General features: G+C 43.5%; 1 protein-coding gene and 1 long non-coding RNA gene across 3 annotated transcripts; both read right to left on the bottom strand.

The window, feature by feature from the left end:
* Positions 1-1,478: 1,478 nt before the first annotated feature.
* LOC129166540 (uncharacterized) lies at positions 1,479-9,136 on the bottom strand. Of its 2 annotated transcripts, none has more exons than XR_011516880.1 (2): positions 2,146-9,136; positions 1,479-1,833 (listed from the first exon to the last, which is right to left on the bottom strand). XR_011516880.1 is itself a non-coding variant. In XM_054749091.2 (2 exons), the coding sequence occupies exon 2, from the start codon at positions 8,220-8,222 to the stop codon at positions 2,481-2,483; it is 5,742 nt and encodes a 1,913-aa protein (XP_054605066.1). In that variant the 5' UTR covers positions 8,223-8,452; positions 8,765-9,136; the 3' UTR covers positions 1,479-2,480. The 2 variants fall into 2 exon arrangements, 1 of the variants encoding a protein (XP_054605066.1); XM_054749091.2 differs by having other exon boundaries at positions 1,479-8,452; positions 8,765-9,136.
* A 554-nt stretch (positions 9,137-9,690) lies between these two features.
* On the bottom strand, positions 9,691-18,396 carry LOC139063520 (uncharacterized). Its single transcript, XR_011516884.1, has 3 exons — positions 18,319-18,396; positions 10,151-10,311; positions 9,691-10,073 (listed from the first exon to the last, which is right to left on the bottom strand). It is a non-coding gene; the product is annotated as an uncharacterized lncRNA (long non-coding RNA).
* Positions 18,397-18,775: the final 379 nt, after the last annotated feature.

Raw genomic sequence — 18,775 nt, 5'->3', positions numbered from 1 at the left:
TGGTGTTTCAGGTCAAAACATACCCACATATATAAATGATAGGATAAAGACAACAAGTCAATTTTTTCCCCCATAAAACCCACTTTTATTTCACCAGACCAGCTGACCAAATAATTTAACCATAAAATGAACAATGATAAACAACACTGTGTGTGTGTGGTTGTGTGTGCGCACATGCACCTGCATTCACCATGAACTGAACATTGAAAATAATATTGTGTTAGCGCAGGTATGTTGTTCTGAATTAACCATAATCTAAACAAAGGAAACAATTAAAACAAACCATAATTTGAACTGTGTGTGTGTGTGTGTGCGTGCGTGCGCGCGCGTGTGTGTTGGTGATGTGGGCCATAACTGTGCACATTGGACCATAATTGATCCTCAGAACAACCCACAGCTTTTAAGTGATGCATACAACAGCCAGTTTTCTCTGCCGGGTCATTTTGGACCTGTAACACCACAGATGTAACTTTTTTTTTTAGACCTTTAGAATTTACTAAAATTGTAAAAATTGATTTTGCTGCATTTAAATAGATGTGTATCTGAGGATTAGATGAAGCCTCATTCCAGGACAAAAAAGGAAAGTGTATTTTTTTACACAGTTAAACTCGAAAACGGGTCAGTTTTGACCCTAACACAACATAAGGGTTAAAGTATCTTTTTGTTCTGTCACAGAAATAGTTCCTTGCAAAGGAACTGCCTCCCACTTTGATTGATCCACAGCTGGTTTCGATCTGAAGGACTTTTTTACCGCCCTCCAGACCCATTCAATAGTCTTGACCAATTGGACATGATTGCTTAAATGTTTAATGTTTATGAGGTTTTGAACTAATGACTGATGAGGAGACCGTTTCAGGTCTGATTGGACTTTGTTTTGATACTGTATTGACTCTTCTTGCCTTCCCCTTCCTTTACTTCTTGTTAGAACAGCAACACATGCTTTCTTTTGTAGTTTTGTGACACTGTCTCTAGCAGTAGCTTCAAGTTCTATGGCAGACTCGATTGGCCATTCGTGCACTGACAATGTCAAAAATACAGGACCTTTCTACCATTCAGACTCTTCATCCAGGTCTTGAGGCTTGGCTCCTCTTGTGGTTAAGTCTGCAATATTTAAGGAACCAGGAACCCACCACCAATCTTAAACCTTTGTGTTGCCTTGAATTTCTCCAATCCTGTTGGCAAAGAATGTGTGGAAACCATAACTTTCCCTCTGGATGGTGTCAAGGACTGTCTGGCTATCAACAAAATGGTACCATCTCCCAACCTTGATCCTGCTGTGTAGCAGGGGCGGATTTAGGACTGAATAAGGGCCGGGGCCACACAGCCACACACACACACACACACACACACACACACATGACACACACGTCAACATCATATATATTTGTGTTGCACCACATAATTTTTAATCTGAAGCTACATGTTAAGCATATTCAGGGCAGAGTATTGTTCCTGTTACTGTTTAGTGTGAGATGATAGCAAATATTCCCTTTCTTTCTCCAACAACTTTACCTGATAGTAAGCTAACTTTAGGCAAACCAGCAGCACAACAAATATTTTCAAATAAGGCTCACAAACCTGAGTCAACACCAGTATCATCAAAGCTGTGGTTCTGTCTTTGTACTTTTTGTCTAAAAAACATCCTTATGTCCATGTACTGTTATCGCTACGTGTTGGATACACCGTGTATGTTAACGCAGGTCAACAGCAAGCCAAACTCATTTTTCATGAGCCAGGAAACTGAGCGTCTTACTCCTTTATTACGGTCTTCTTGACAGCTTACAATCTTTTACAATTGTGGCTTGAATAGCTCGATGAAAGTGCTGAGTGAAACTGAAAATAAACCAGAAATAAAATACCATTTAGCTCTTTAACATGTGAAATAAATGCATAAAAAGAAATATCTATTAATATAAAACATGTTTCAAAGTTAGTCTCAGCTGCTAAGTAATGAAAACAGTAGTTTGAACAATCCTCTGATATGCAAATTAGGCCGCTAGCATCATTGCTATGTTAATAGACCATGCTCTAAGCAAAAGCCGTTTCTGGGATAAGGCTAATTCCTGGAACAAGCACAATCACAAAACGATCTCTAAATCAGCTGTTATGAACATATAAAAGAACCAGAACATGTAATAAACTTACAGTCATTGCTTTCGATGATGTATATAAAGATTCAGGGCACAGGAGATGAAGTTTAAACACGGATAAGCAGGCTTTCTGTACAACGTTTTTTCCCAACTGACTGTAGCTTCTGCTTCCCACAATGCATTGTGAACACAGATTTCTCCTTCAAAATAAGATACAGAAAAACTAATGCTGACTGTATAGAAAATATTTTTTTAACTAAATGACTCTCTTTTTTAACATCAGTTACCACAAAATGAAATATGACGTTTTTATCACTAAATTATCATGAATCCTTTTTAATCTTTTACTTGGGACAGAACACTCCCCGCCTGGCATTACTGATGCCACCACTACTTTTTCTCAGTCATTTCCTTTTCTAAGAGCACAACAACATCTGAAATGGGACGCAGGTAAGTCTTTGAGACTCCCTGGGAAGATGTCCTCACTTCGACCTTTCTGACCTTCCCATCACGGCTTGGAAAGGTCGCAGTGACAATAGCCATTGTCCATTCGTTTCTGGGTGCTTGATTGTGTTTCAACAACACAATGTCGCCTGACTGAAGGTTGCGGTGTGTTCCATGCCACTTGCGCCTTGATTGGAGGGTGTTGAGATATTCGTTTCTCCAGCGACTCCAGAAACCATTGGCGAGTGCTTGCACTTGTTTCCATTGGTTTTTGAGCAAGTCTTTTCCACAAAAGTCTCCTGGTGGAGAAGGAACGCCCTGCTTTTGGGTCAGTATCATCGCAGGACAGAGTATGAATGGTGAGGAAGGGTCAGTTGAGATAGGGACCAAGGGCCTTGCGTTGATTATGGACGATACCTCAGCCATTAGGGTACAAAGCACCTCATGTGTCAGACGGGTGTGCTTGTTCTGCAAGAGCATTGAATCCAATATTCGGCGAGTTACCCCAATCATCCTTTCCCAGATGCCTCCCATGTGGGACGCATGTGGGGGGTTGAACTCCCATGTGCAACCGTTGGCGTGAAGATGGTTGACAATGTCGGGAGGGTTGTTGTTTGGTTGTGCCATGCCAAGCTCCACGCTTGCTGCGATGAAGTTGGTGCCCCTGTCTGACCGCATTTGCTTGGCTGGGCCTCTTATTGCAAAGAATCTGCGTATTGCATTTATGCAGCTGCAAGTGTCCATAGATTCAATGACTTCGATGTGTACACCTCTTGTAGTCATGCATGTAAAAAGTATTGCCCACCTCTTACTTTGTGCTGCGCCACCTCGTGTGCGTCGAGTGACCACTGACCATGGGCCAAACACATCCAACCCGACGTATGAAAATGGAGGGCATGTTTCAAGTCTTTCAGGCGGGAGATCTGCCATTTTTTGAGTCTCTAGTTTCCCCCTGAGTTTCTTGCATGTTATGCAGTGGTGGATGATGGATGAGACCAGTCTTTTGCAGCCTACAATCCACAGTCCAGCTTGTCTAACTGCACTCTCTGTGAACTGCCTTCCTTGATGCACAACCTTAGCGTGATAGTGTAGGACAATCAACCTTGACACATGGTGCTTGGTTGGCAGAATTTTTGGATTCTTTAACGCTGGGTCCAATGAAGCATGTTTGAGGCGACCTCCAACCTTGATGAGGCTTTCATCCAAGAAGGGGTCAAGGGCCACAATGGGGCTAGAGCTGTGGATGGTTTGACTGGTTTGGAGAGCAGCATACTCATCAGGAAAGGCGTCCTTTTGAACAGACTGGAGAATGAGGTTACTGGCGGCATCCAACTCCTCTGGAGTGCGTGGTTCTCTGCATCTATGCCAGCCCCTACATGAATGATTTGACGAGTTGCTTGATGAGTGAGAACGAGCTTGGTGAACTAAGAAGGCAATGGCACGTACCAGTGATGTCCAGCTTGAAAAGCGTTGGAAGCGTTCTGGTGTGAGTCCGCTCTTCTTAGTCTGAGTAATGAAAGTACCAACTTGTCGGATTTCAGAGTCCACTTCAGGTTCAACCAGCTCAAACGATTCATGTGTCTCTGGTTCATGTAGTTTGTAAAGGAAGTCTGGTCCCTTAAACCACATAGTGTCCATGAGCTGCGATGCTGGTACCGACCTGGTTGCTAGATCAGCTGGGTTTTGCTCTGATGTAACATAATGCCACTGTTCAGGGGATGTGGACTGGCGTATACGATGAACTCGATTATGTACGTAGACGTAAAAGCGCTTTGAATTGTTGCAAATGTACCCAAGAACCACCTTGCTGTCACAGTAGAATTTGACAGTGTTTGGTTTATGATCAAGTTCATCCAGAATGAGCTCTGCCATCTCCACCGCTAGAACTGCTCCACAAAGCTCAAGACGAGGTATTGTGGGTTCTGGTTGAGGTGAAAGTTTTGCTTTCCCAAGCACAAATCCAACTTCACATTGTCCATCCGCGTTGACTGTTCTCAAATATGCAACTGCGGCAACAGCCCAGCTTGAGGCGTCACTAAAGACACATAGTTCAGTGTAAGTGGACTTGGAAAGGGAGGCCGGTACATAGCAGCGTGGCACTCTGAGGCTGCTCAGATCTTGGAGGGACATTTTCCATGTTTCCCATGCATCCATCTCCTCTTGGGGGAGAGAAGCATCCCAATCTTGGACTCCTTTTGACATTTTGCGTAACAAGAGTCTGCCTTTGATTGTCACTGGCGATGCTAGTCCTAAGGGGTCGAAGATGCTATTAATCACTGAGAGAACCCCGCGGCGGGTATAGGGTTTATCATCGACAGCTACCTTGAAGGTAAATGAGTCAGTGTTAATGTCCCAGCACATTCCTAAACTTCTTTGGGCCGGTAAAGCATCGTCGCCGAGACTCAAGTCTTTGATGCCGGAGGCCAAATCTTCTGGCTTGAATGCTTGCATGACTGTGACACTATTCGAGGCGATTTTGTGGAGCTTGAGGTTAGACTCAGCTAAGGATGCACATGTGCGCTTGAGCAGGTCGATGGCTACAGACTCTGTGGGAACTGAAATCAGCCCGTCATCGACATAGAAGTGTCTCCCGACAAAGTGTCTTGTGTCTGCTCCAAACTTTGCCTCACCTTCTTGGATGGCTCTTCGAAGACAATAGATGGCTACTGCTGGTGACGGGCTATTACCAAAAACATGTACCCGCATGCGGTACTCCTGCACCTCTTTTGACAAGTCATTGTCCTTGTGCCACAGGAACCTCAAATAATCTCTGTGGTCTGGTCTAACCAGGAACCCGTAAAACATCTGCTGGATGTCAGCGGTGGTTGCAATGAGCTCCTTCCTAAACCGAATCAGGACACCAAGGAGGGTGTTATTGAGATCAGGGCCTGTTAATAACACTGAATTGAGTGACACGCCGGACTGCTCGGCACTAGAGTCAAAGACCACCCGTATCTGACCGGGCTTCTGGGGATGATATACGCCGAAAATAGGCAGGTACCAGCACTCAGTGTTCTCATCAATGGGTGGCGCAATCTCTGCGTGGTTGTTTTTAAACAGCTTGTCCATAAATTCTGAGAACTGCTCTTTCATTTGAGGGTTTTTGGTTAAGTTGCGTCTCAGTGAGTTAAGTCTAGACAGTGCTTGGTCTCTGTTATTTGGAAGTGGCAAGCGAGGGGACTTGAATGGTAAAGGAGCAATCCAGTTATTGTTTCCATCCTGGTGGACTTCCTTTTCCATTATCTTAAGGAAGGTCTCATCCTCAAAGGACAGGGCATGCTGGTTGTCATACTCTGTGTGCTCAAAAACTTTCTCTCCAAGCTTTTCTTCTGCTGCGTTGAGTTTTGAACTGTGTTTTAAGAAGCTACTCTTGTGCTCCCCGCCATAGCATGGTTTTTCTTTGATCTTCATGCTGTTAGGACAAGGAGTGAGGAGAGATGGTCGTCCGTTAGACAGCACGTGAGTTTTATAGGCATTGACCGTTGGCCTGTGAGCATTGAGGCATACTTCCCCCACGATTACCCAGCCTAGGTCTAGGCGCTGAGCAAAGGGAGCGTTGTGGGGTCCGTTGACTTGTTGTCGTGCCTTGTGGACTTGTATGATGTCTCTGCCCAGTAAAACTGCAATCTGGGCTGCTGGGTCGCGCTTAGGTATCAGGGGAGCCAGATGTTTCAAGTGGGCATGGGCAAGAGCGACTTCAGGTGTAGGTATTTCATCTCTGTTAAATACTATCTCATCACATTCAATGAGAGGAGGAAGATCTAGACGTGGGCCTTCACCTATAGGCTCAATCTGGAACCCCACTGCTTTCCTGCCGAGCATTTGAGTTAAACCAGCACACGTTCTCATATGGTATGTCAGAGGGCTACCCTTGATTCCAAATAGCTCAAAGAATTCAGGACGTGCCAGCGAGCAATTGCTCTGATCATCAAGAATGGCGTACATCTTAACAGACCGTTCTGGTTGACCTTTAGGGAAAACTCGAACTAGACATACCTTGGAGCAAGAACGCGGAGGACAGCCTTCACCACAGATCTCAGTGCATCGTGACGTTACCTTGGGTAGAGTGTTGTCATGGAGCTGAGGCTCTGGTTCAGGTGCATTTTGTGGCTGGGGTTTTTGACCCGTGGCAGGGTGCATGGCAGAGCAATGTTTTTCACTTTGGCACTCCTCACACTTGACCTTCAGGTCGCAGTCCTTTATTGTGTGCATGGGAGAACAACAGCGAAAACATCGTTTGTGTTCTTTGAGTATGTTTTGTCTTTCTTGTAGTGGTTTGATCCGGAAAGCTCTACATTTGGCTAGAGGATGCGTTTTCTTGTGGACTGGACAATAACGTGTTAGATCATCCTCTCTGATACTAGCAGAGGCACTTGTATCAACCTCTGTTCTATTTACAGTTAGAGGTGATTTGTAGCTAGTTTGTTTGAATGGTGGTCTCTCACCTTTGTTGAGGGGTTGGCTGCTGCACGACACAAAACTTGGATCGTTTCTCGCTTTTGCCTCCTCTTGGACAAACTTTACAAAGTATGAGAATGGAGGGAATGTCACATTATAATTCTGTTTGTATTTTGAACCAGTGTGGAGCCATTTATCTTGTGAGCTTGGAGGCAGCTTTTCCACTATGGGCTTAACCCCGCGTGGCGAGTCAAGGTAAGCGAGGCCTGGGAGGTAGGCTTCGTCTTTAGCGACCTGCAGCTCTAGGAGCAAATCTCCTAGTTCCCTAAGTTTAACATTGTCTCTATTTGTAAGGCGAGGAAAACCGTCCAGTTTTTTAAACAGGGCATTCTCTACTACTTCAGGTGTAGCATAACACTCCTCCAGCCTATCCCATGACAACTGGAAGGCAGCTTTGGGGCTACTGGTATAAACAGCCCGGATTCTTTTAACATGCTCTGAGGACTCTTTACCGAGCCATTTGACTAGGAGATCTAACTGCTGGCTGTATGTAAGATCAATGCCTCCAGTTGCATTTAAGAATGAAGACTGCCATGCTCTAAAATTTTCGGGGTTGTCATCAAACTTAAAGAGCCCTGTTGTGATTAACTCTCTGCGTGCAAGGAACTTAGCAAAGTCAGCCATAGGTGTATCACTATTGTGAGGAGCATGGTGACTTTTCGGTTCAACATACTCTCTTGGTGGGCCAAAAGTTTCCTCCTCTGTGTACATTTTTGAGAGTACAGGTGGAGAGCAGGTTGGCTCCCTTGGAGTGAATGATGGTGCCTTTGCTGTCAGTTTGACTTGAGGTGTTGCTTCTTCAGCCGGGTGTGACTTTAGCTGGCTTTGATGTTGCACATACTCCATAGTTCTCTGTCTGGTAACTTGTGGTGGGACTGAACTTTTTAAACTTTCTCCTTTGTCTTGTTCGACAGCTGCGGCAGCTTCCAGGACCTCTGCTTTTACCTTAGCGGCTGCAGCTTTTTTTTCTATCTCTAATATCTGTAAATCCATTTCCAGGTTTGCTTGCTGCTTTTTAATTTCCAATTGTCTCTTACTGTACAAGGCTTTGGTGTTTGTAGCTTCAGCAGAAGCTCTTGCAAAGATGGCTGCTTCTAATACACTGGACCTTGAGGACAACTTGGAAGATGAGCGCTTGGAGCCAGAGTATTTGGATCGAGAGCTAGCTTCTGATGATGCTTTGTCTCCTGAGTTAGCCATTTCTTCTGCCTTCTCCCCGTGGGCATCCATCGCTGTGGCATATACTTTATCTTCCACCAACTGCTGACGTGACTTTTCACTGTACTGTTATCGCTACGTGTTGGATACACCGTGTATGTTAACGCAGGTCAACAGCAAGCCAAACTCATTTTTCATGAGCCAGGAAACTGAGCGTCTTACTCCTTTATTACGGTCTTCTTGACAGCTTACAATCTTTTACAATTGTGGCTTGAATAGCTCGATGAAAGTGCTGAGTGAAACTGAAAATAAACCAGAAATAAAATACCATTTAGCTCTTTAACATGTGAAATAAATGCATAAAAAGAAATATCTATTAATATAAAACATGTTTCAAAGTTAGTCTTAGCTGCTAAGTAATGAAAACAGTAGTTTGAACAATCCTCTGATATGCAAATTAGGCCGCTAGCATCATTGCTATGTTAATAGACCATGCTCTAAGCAAAAGCCGTTTCTGGGATAAGGCTAATTCCTGGAACAAGCACAATCACAAAACGATCTCTAAATCAGCTGTTATGAACATATAAAAGAACCAGAACATGTAATAAACTTACAGTCATTGCTTTCGATGATGTATATAAAGATTCAGGGCACAGGAGATGAAGTTTAAACACGGATAAGCAGGCTTTCTGTACAACGTTTTTTCCCAACTGACTGTAGCTTCTGCTTCCCACAATGCATTGTGAACACAGATTTCTCCTTCAAAATAAGATACAGAAAAACTAATGCTGACTGTATAGAAAATATTTTTTTAACTAAATGACTCTCTTTTTTAACATCAATTACCACAAATGAAATATGACGTTTTTATCACTAAATTATCATGAATCCTTTTTAATCTTTTACTTGGGACAGAACAGTCCATATTCACTCATGTGTTTCCGGCAGAGAGTGTGGAAGAAGCCGGCTGCTGAAAGGCTTCTTCAGTGGTGGAGGCTCAGGCAGGCTGTATACAAACTACTGCCAGCTGCTCCCTCTCTGTTGGACTTTGGTACTGCATGTTACTTCTGCAATTTAGATCCGGGGCTTTTCATAAAACATCCGGGGCTTCAGCCCAAGTAGCCGGGCCTAACGCCGCCCCTGCTGTGAAGCTCAAAGTATGTTTTCAGGCATGATGCAAACACTGCTCCACATACCTCTGCTTTGACTACATCACCCTTTTGATCCAAAGGTGTTAACTTAGCCTTCGATTCCACCAACCTAATGACTGGGCCTTCTTGTGAACTCCACCTCAGGTACATCGCCGCCTGTTCACTCTGTTCACTCCCATCAGAGAATGTAACAGCAACAGGATCACTGCAAACTCACAAGGGGGTTAGAGCCCTGAAAAATTTGATTCTACCTAGTTGGGCATATTCTTCAAAGATCTTTACTGCATCTTCTCTGAGGTCTTCAGTAAGTGGTACATCCCATGTGTCCTTCACAAAGTGGTTTGGAACATCTTTGGCTTCCTGGAATGCTCTTCTCACCAACATAGCTTCTTTTTGCTTTGCAGGAGTCACAAGGCCAACAGGGTAGTACAGCCCTGATATTTGACTAAGGAGAACCTTTTGTGTTAAGGGATTTGGTGTTTGGGCTCTGATCTGCTCTTGCAGGAGGTCATGTGCAAGTTCTATCTTTCTCTTTCTTTTTGAAAAATTAGTGCAGTCATGACATAGTTTATCCTCTTCTACTGCATAACCTAGTCCTTTGTTTTCTTTGTTGCACATCTGTCATGATGGGTGGTAATTTCTTAACCCACATGAAGAATCACACGGAGAAGGTAAGAGAGAATAATTAAATACTTTTATTATAGAAAAAGAAACAAAAGGGGTAACAAAGGGCGCTGATCCAAACGGGACAGGAAACAATGCGACTGCGACTCTAAAAGAAGAACAGCGGTGTGAGTGACTAGAAAATGAGAACCAAGAAATGTATAACAATGAGAGGAATGGGCTTACTGAGTGGAGGGAGAGGCAAGTCAGGTTGATGCAGGGTGGAGATGGTTGCTGGAGGAGATGTTGGATCCAGGAAGGCAGGTGAGCAGTGGAGAGCGGGAGGCCAGAGGAGCTGAACGATGCTGGGATAAGGCACACCTCAGGCAGGTGGAGAAAATCCAGGGCTGGTACAGACAAGATAGCAGAGCAGGATTAGTACAGGTAAAACGTATTTCAGACCTACGGCACAGGTCAGGACATGGCTAAATGTACCCAACAGTAGAGTATCAACCAGCGATGAGGTGTTCTTCTTCTTCTGGTGTTTCATTGGCGGTTGGCAAACAACGAATGGTGCATTACCGCCACCAACTAGTGTGGAGTAGTGATGTTACCTGTGACACGCAGGATTCGAAGCTTGTATCACCAAAACGAACCACCGCAGAGCAAAGCACTGTGTCGGAGCTTGATTTGTTTACTGAAAGTCACGTGACCAATGAGCGACGAAGCTTCGATTCACCCTTCCACCCACGGGACTGCTTCACACGTCGTGTCAAACATTTAAAGCAACGCAAACCGAGAGGCGCAGGTGTGTATCACCTGAGATTGACGGTTCAGGATTCAGTATTCAGTGATTAAACACGGAGTCGCAAAAATAGATCCTGTAGCAAAAAGAGGGCGTTCTGAGATGTGGGAACATTTCAATTTAATCTCTCCAAATAAGGTTTGAAAATGTATTTGATCTAGTCTAGTAAATTACCTTTATAGTAGTAATACTTGGTGCATATTGTAGGGCTGTATCTTTTAGACCGTCTGTCATTTTCCTTTAATTAAATTAAAATCTAGTTTGGTATGATTTTTTCCTCTTTTATTGGTAATTAATATAATAGTTGATGAGCTTTTCAGTTTGGTTGTTCGTGTAATGGAATTTAGTATTTACCATCCTTATGTGAATTTTCTAATCTTCATTTTGTTACTCTATTTCTAAAAAAAAGATACATAAATTGAGCTAATTATTCCTGCCTAATAATCCAATAGAAATGTGAAAAGTAAAATATTTGAATATGTAGAGAATGTGAATATGTGTAAATTAGATATATTTCATCACGTATCCCATAAAAATGTATTCTTTCAATAATATTTGTTATGTGTTGCAGGTGCAGTGTGTTATTTGCAACCAACAACTGGCTTACAATAACAACACCTCATCAATGTTGAGGCACTTTCGTGCCAAGCATGACACTTCTGCTCGAGCTGCAGCCAGCAGTCAGGGTAAATGTCAGTATGTATGTGTTTTAATGTCACATTATCTGTTTAAATAACTTGTTTTGTTTTATTGTAGACAGCAGAAAGGACAACATTGATGAGGCCCTGGTCAATATGTTTGTTAAAGATTTGCAGCCTTTTAGCATTGTGGATGACGAAGGGTTCAGAGTCTTTGTAAGCCTTTTGGATCCCACATATGTCCTTCCATCACGGCAGGCACTGAAGAGCATGGTTGATGCCAGATATAAGAGGGAGAAAGAGAAGGCCAAGGAAATCATTCAGAAAGCCCCTGCAGTTAGTCTGACATCTGACATGTGGACATCTATTCACATGGATGCCTACCTTGCCATAACCTGCCATTTGATTAATGAAAGCGATGAGTTAACTTCTATGTTACTGACTGTTCGGAATTTTCCTGAGAAGCATACAGCAGCTAACATCGCTAAAGTTTTGGCTACTTTGATGGAGGAATGGAACATACAGTCCAAACTCATGTGCCTTGTGACTGATGGTGCCGCAAACATGCTGGCATGTGCAAATAATTTGGATGCAAGGCACAGTCACTGCATTGCACATGCCCTGAATCTGGTAGTAAGGAAGGCCCTTGATTTGACCCCTGGTCTTGAGGACATGAGGGGCAAGGCCAGAAAGGTTGCTGCCTACTTCAGGACCAGTACTTTGGCCAGAGAGAGGCTGCTTTTCCTACAGAGGCAGATGGAGGCAGTGGCCCCTGTCCATAAATTGATTCAGGAGGTGGACACAAGATGGAACAGCACTTTTGATATGTTGTCCAGGCTGTATGAGCAGCGTGAACCAGTAAGTGCAGCTCTGGCGTCCTTACATACTGATGTGGCTCCCCTGACCTCTGCAGAATATGACACCATCTCTGAATGCCTTGAGGTATTGTCACCCTTAAAAGAAGCAACTGTGGAGCTGTCGGCAGAGAAATCTGTGTCAGGGTCAAAAGTTATACCCTTAATTTGTATGCTGAGGCACAGCATCACCTCAAAACAGAGGCAGGTCAGGGGTGTTGTGGCCAGCAAACTGTGTAGTAACATTGTGCAGCTCATGAACGAAAAGCTAAGCCACTATGAGACAGCCAGTCAACATTCTCTCGCCACTCTCCTGGACCCCAGATTCAAGGTGATGGGGTTCTGTAATGCTACAAATTCAGAGACTGCGGTAAGAAGACTGACCGCCAAATGTGCCACTCTGCTGCGAAACAGTAGCACAACCCTTGACCCACCACAGCCTGCAGCTTCCTCATTGGCAGAATCCTCAGGTAACAGCTTAAAGTTCTCATGCATATGGTGCCCTTTTCTGACACTTTGTTTCTGATCATTTCAGTGGCTGGCCTGTGGGATTTGCTGGACAGCCAGGTCTCAGAGAAAAGGAAGGTGTCCAGTGCCACAGCAAATGCCACAGTCGAGGTTCAGCGATATCTTGTGGAACCAAACATTCCAAGAGGGGAGGACCCTCTTAAATATTGGGCAAAACAGAAACATGTGTACCCTAGTTTATATGTACTTGCCAAGGAGGTTTTGTGCATCCCAGCGTCCTCTGTTCCCTGTGAAAGGGTTTTTTCTAAAGCTGGGGAGGTTGTCAGCAAAAAAAGAAATAGACTCAGCCCTGGAACTGTTGAACAAATTCTGTTTTTGAATAAAAATGACATTTGATCCCCATATTGTCACCATGCACAACCACCTGTTCACAACCCCCCTCACCAAACTCACCTACACGAAGTCCTCAGGACTACAGATGGAAATCAGCCCTAGGCTACAATCGGGCCTGTTTACATTCATGTTGTCCCTACATGTATGTCCATTAACATGCACTGTCCCAAATAAACATCATTTCATTTCAACTATTCACACCAAGAAAAGCAATTTTATTATATTTAATGTAATGTTCAAATTCAAGATACTTTTATTATATGATCCCGAGGACGCTTTTTAATGCTTTATTTGTCCATAGAGTTCAATACACCATTCATTTTCAGTAGAATTGGCTGACAATACAATGAAATACAAACATTTACCAGCAGATGTCCTCATAGAGTTTTGAAGCATCGACCCTTGAACCTTTTTTCAATACAATTGGATTGTGAAGCTTTGTTGGTTCAAAAAGCTTCACATCACCATCACTAGTGTGGAGTGCGGTCTGGAACAGCGCTCATTAAACAAAATCAAACATGGGGAGAAAAAAAAAATAAAAATATAGAGGATTTAAGGAGCAGCGCTGCCACACCTCATCGCCGTGTGTGTGCGTGTGCGCGCGCGTGTATATATATATATATATATATATATATACACACATATAATATGTATGTATGTATGTATGTATGTATGTATGTATATATGTATCCGGAGATGAGGTGTGGCAGCGCCACTCCTTAAATTCTCTGGCCAGGCTGACGGTAATTAGCTGCTGTGGCTCCCCAACCAGCTCACCTGCAAACAATGAAAGAGAAGAGCAACAGCAACAGAGAGAAAGCATAACCATGACAACATCTGGTTTGGGAGAATGAGAGTCTGTGTCTCAGATTCCTCTTTATTTCCTTTACAGTCTGTCCTCCCACTTTGCCCTGAAAAAAGCCAGGGTTTAATTTCAAATCCTCCTGCCTTTAATATAAGTTTCACATTTGCTGTGATAACTTTAAGTTGTTCAAGGCTATTGTGCAGGGCTGTGCAGAGACCTTTGAAGGGGCGGGTGCTCAAATTTAAAAAGGGGTACACAGAATAATATTTTCAAACACCATGACATAACCACAGTATACCCGGCTGAATAACAAATCATATTTATTAGAAATTCAAAATGGAAGCAAATCATTATATACACCCTTACCACATAAGGACAATGTAAAGCAAAAATAACTTGTTTTGGTAAATGGTCTGTATTTGTATAATGCCTTCTTAGGGTTCTACAACCCCCCAAGGCACATTACAACACAATCAGTCATTCACACACACACACACATTAACACACTGATGGTGATGAGCTATGATGTAGCCATAGCTGCTCTGGAGCACACTGACAGAGGTGAAGCTGCTGAGCACAGGCGCCACCAGTCCCTCCGACCACCACCAGCAGGCAAAGCAGGTTAAGTGTCTTGCCCAAGGACACAACAGCATCAATGTCTGATTAAAGTCAGGATCAAACCTGCAACCTTCCGATTACTGGACAACCTGCTCCACTTCCTGATCTATTGCTGTCCTATTTTACCTGATGATGGGGTACAATGTACAGTGGGGCAAAAAAGTATTTAGTCAGCCACCAATCGTGCAAGTTCTCCCACTTAAAATGATGACAGAGGTCAGTAATTTACATCATAGGTACACTTCAACTGTGAGAGACAGAATGTGAAAAAAAAATCCATGAATTCACATGGCAGGATTTTTAAAGAATTTATTTGTAAATCAGGGTGGAAAATAAGTATTTGGTCAATAACAAAAATTCAACTCAATACTTTGTAACATAACCTTTGTTGGCAATAACAGAGGTCAAACTATTACTATAGGTCTTTACCAGGTTTGCACACACAGTAGCTGGTATTTTGGCCCATTCCTCCATGCAGATCTTCTCGAGAGCAGTGATGTTTTGGGGCTGTCGCTGAGCAACACAGACTTTCAACTCCCTCCACAGATTTTCTATGGGGTTGAGGTCTGGAGACTGGCTAGGCCACTCCAGGACTTTCAAATGCTTCTTACGGAGCCACTCCTTTGTTTCCCGGGTGGTGTGTTTGGGATCATTGTCATGTTGGAAGACCCAGCCACGTTTCATCTTCAAAGCTCTCACTGATGGAAGGAGGTTTTGGTTCAGAATCTCATGATACATGGCCCCATTCATTCTGTCCTTAACACGGATCAGTCGTCCTGTCCTCTTAGCAGAAAAACAGCCCCAAAGCATGATGTTCCCACCCCCATGCTTCACAGTAGGTATGGTGTTATTGGGATGCAACTCAGTATTCTTCTTCCTCCAAACACGATGAGTTGAGTTTATACCAAGAAGCAAGGGCGTCAGTTTGTTTTCAGAATTGCTGGGGACAATAACCATACACTTGAGTGGGGTTTAAAAATTGCTGGGGACAATAAAGTAGGCTAGCACAGGGGTCGGCGGCTCTGGAACCGCATGCGGCTCTCTGTGCTTGTGAAATAATGAATGGATATTTAAATAAAAAGCTTTATATTTTACTGCATTAATTTTACATCTGTAAGCCAATTCTAAATGTAAAGATTGTCTGCGTAAACCTGAACAGTTCCAACCCGGTCTTACTGTGAGACCGGGTTGACGCGTCACGCTTGTGCGTAATCATATCGGCGCTTCTGAGCTGCTTTCCGACCTTCCCCACCTACAAAGTTTAATGCCAACAATCAAACGTGACAGAGCCTGGATTTGTATTCTGAACAGTCTAAACATGTTTTAAAAAGAAACGTAGGACAAAAGTGGCACCTGCTCAGTAAAACCATCAACAGGGTGAAAAATACCAAAAATTGAAGGCAGAGACGGGCTACAACTTCTGGATCCATTTTATATAAATCGTTTTATTGATTATCGTCTAATGAAAGATAATTAAGACGTACACGAGTGACCAGGCGCGTTGCAAGCTTTTCAAAAGTGTGGGGGATGTTGTCTGTGCCTAAAATAAGTTCATGTTATTCATCTTGTTAGTTTAATTTCCGTAATAGCGGAGCAGGTGCGAATTTTAGACGCGTCACGCATGTCTCCGTTTCAAACATGTTTAAACTGTTCAGAATACACATCCAGGCTCTGTCTCGTTAGATGGGTGTAACTAAAGTTTGTACTGAATGAAACTTTACATTAAACCATGTTGAAAAGTAAAGGATCCGATTAAATAGTTTCCCCCTCATTTACAGTCAGTACAGTGCAGTGCGCGTGGCTCTGGGGTTAATCATTAATGTGTTACTGGACACGCTGGTCTGGTTGGTTAGACCAGTGTTTGAAGTGGAAAACACACACACACACACACACACACACACACACACACACACACACACACACACACACACACACACACACACACACACACACACACACACACACACACACACACACCCCAATTAAAATAATGCTGATAGCGTGGACTAGAAGACAGGTGATGGTTTACGTATTTAAATGATGATCAGGCTGCTGTAAAATGTAATCTCCATCCACATCCAGACAGAATTATCCTCTATTCTTTCTCTATTTGCTCTGCTTTTGTCTGGGCTGATCAGCTGACGGTGCGCGCGGCACGCCTAACTAGCGGCTGATGCACATTTTACGCATTTGGAGAGATGGGCTGGATGCTTTGCGTTTACTGGAAGTTGGTCCACTTAACGCACGGGTGTAGACTACATATTAATGACAAATGAATGAAAATTAAATTGGGAGTTTTTACTTCATATTTTAGAAATAAAAATGACGGGGAAAACATTTATGATGTCTTTTTAAACTAAATTTTCTAGCGCGACCTGCCTGCTTCACTTAAGTCACTGCTTATTAAGGTCTGTCCAAAATTACCGTGGCCCACCCAAAAATGAAAACCTGGCGCCGCCAGTTATAAACCTCTGCAAATGGTTGTTCTTCACTTTATCAAACTCAGACTTTGTACAGCTAATGTCAAGATGTAAAATTGTGAATTCAGTCGAGCTCTTCCGTCCCTCCCTCTCCTGCTCTCCTGGAAACCCGACATCGGCTGGGAGGTGAAGAAGGAGATGAGGCAAACAGAGTGAGTGCGACGTAAATAAACCAGACTGGTGTGGAGGTGAGCAAAACAGCTGGAAAAGTGTGGGTGTTGTCCCCCACGGGTGCGATGCCCCCGGCTGCTGTCACCTGTTGTGAGCAGCTCTCGAGGGTAGGCCCCGCCCGCAACGCTGCGGCTGCTGCGGTGTTTTCTTTACCGTGGGAAATGGGTAATAATGGCTCTTTGATGGGAACAGGTTACCGACCCCTGGTATAAGATCTGAGCTGGTAAAACAAAAATCCTCATCAGCAGGCTTTTTTGAAAGTGGGGGGGACACAGCTGCCAATCACGAATTTTGCCGGGGACATGTCCCCGGCGTCCCCGGTTAAAATGACGCCTATGCCAAGAAGTTCTACTTTGGTTTCATCTGACCACATGACATTCTCCCAATCATCTGTTGGATCATCCATGTGCTCTCTGGCAAACTTCAGACGGGCCTGGACATGCACTGGCTTCAGCAGCGGAACACGTCTGGCACTGCAGGATTTGGTTCCCTGCCGTTGTAGTGTGTTACTGATGGTGACCTTTGTTACTGTGGTCCCAGCTCTCTGCAGGTCATTCACCAGGTCCCCCCGTGTGGTTCTGGGATTCTTGCTCACCGTTCTCATGATCATTTTGACCCCATGGGATGAGATCTTGCGTGGAGCCCCAGATCAAGGGAGATTATCAGTGGTCTTGTATGTCTTCCATTTTCTGATAATTGCTCCCACAGTTGATTTTTTCACACCAAGCTGCTTGCCTATTGTAGATTCACTCTTCCCAGTCTGGTGCAGGTCTACAATTCTTTTCCTGGTGTCCTTCGAAAGCTCTTTGGTCTTGGCCATAGTGGAGTTTGGAGTCTGACTGTTTGAGGCTGTGGACAGGTGTCTTTTATACAGATAATGTGTTCAAACAGGTGCCATTAATACAGGTAACGAGTGGAGGACAGAAAAGCTTCTTAAAGAAGATGTTACAGGTCTGTGAGAGCCAGAGATTGTCCTTGTTTGAAGTGACCAAATACTTATTTTCCACCCTGATTTACAAATAAATTCTTTAAAAATCCTGCCATGTGAATTCATGGATTTTTTTTTCACATTCTGTCTCTCACAGTTGAAGTGACCTATGATGTAAATTACTGACCTCTGTCATCATTTTAAGTGGGAGAACTTGCACAATCGGTGGCTAACTAAATACTTTGTTGCCCCACTGTAGCTGTTGCAGGGTTGCTCCTCTTGCTGTTGCTGATGATGCTGGAGGGCAAGGCTGTGTTGATCTCAGACTGTAGGTAGTAAAACGAACAGAGGAGAAATGTTAGTCAATTACAAAATTAATGTAAGATACTAAAAAAATGGCAAAAATTGGTGAAAACTCTTAGAACTGTAAGACAGAAATATCTGAGACAAAACCTGTGGTAAATAAATGGAAATCTAAACATTAGTGGATAATAGAGGCGTTTATGTCAGAGATAAGAATGTGACAGAAATATAAATAGAAAGAGTTGTGTGTGTGTGTGTGTGTGTGTGTGTGTGTGTGTGTGTGTGTGTGTCTTCAGTCTCCTCATGTGATCTATCACTCTCCACTTGCTGACCATCTGAGAACAAGGCAAAATTAGCTATTGTATGAATGAATTATGTAGTTATTCACATTTAACAGGTCTTGCACCT

Source organism: Nothobranchius furzeri, chromosome 16 (genome assembly GCF_043380555.1).
Source record: "Nothobranchius furzeri strain GRZ-AD chromosome 16, NfurGRZ-RIMD1, whole genome shotgun sequence".
NCBI lineage: Eukaryota > Metazoa > Chordata > Actinopteri > Cyprinodontiformes > Nothobranchiidae > Nothobranchius > Nothobranchius furzeri.
Note: the sequence above shows the minus strand (reverse complement) of the source record. Positions and strands in the feature narration are given on the sequence as shown.

Coding starts and splice junctions, on each gene's coding strand:
- LOC129166540 (XM_054749091.2), bottom strand. CDS start 8,222: ATGGATGCCCACGGGGAGAAGGCAGAAGAAATGGCTAACTCAGGAGAC.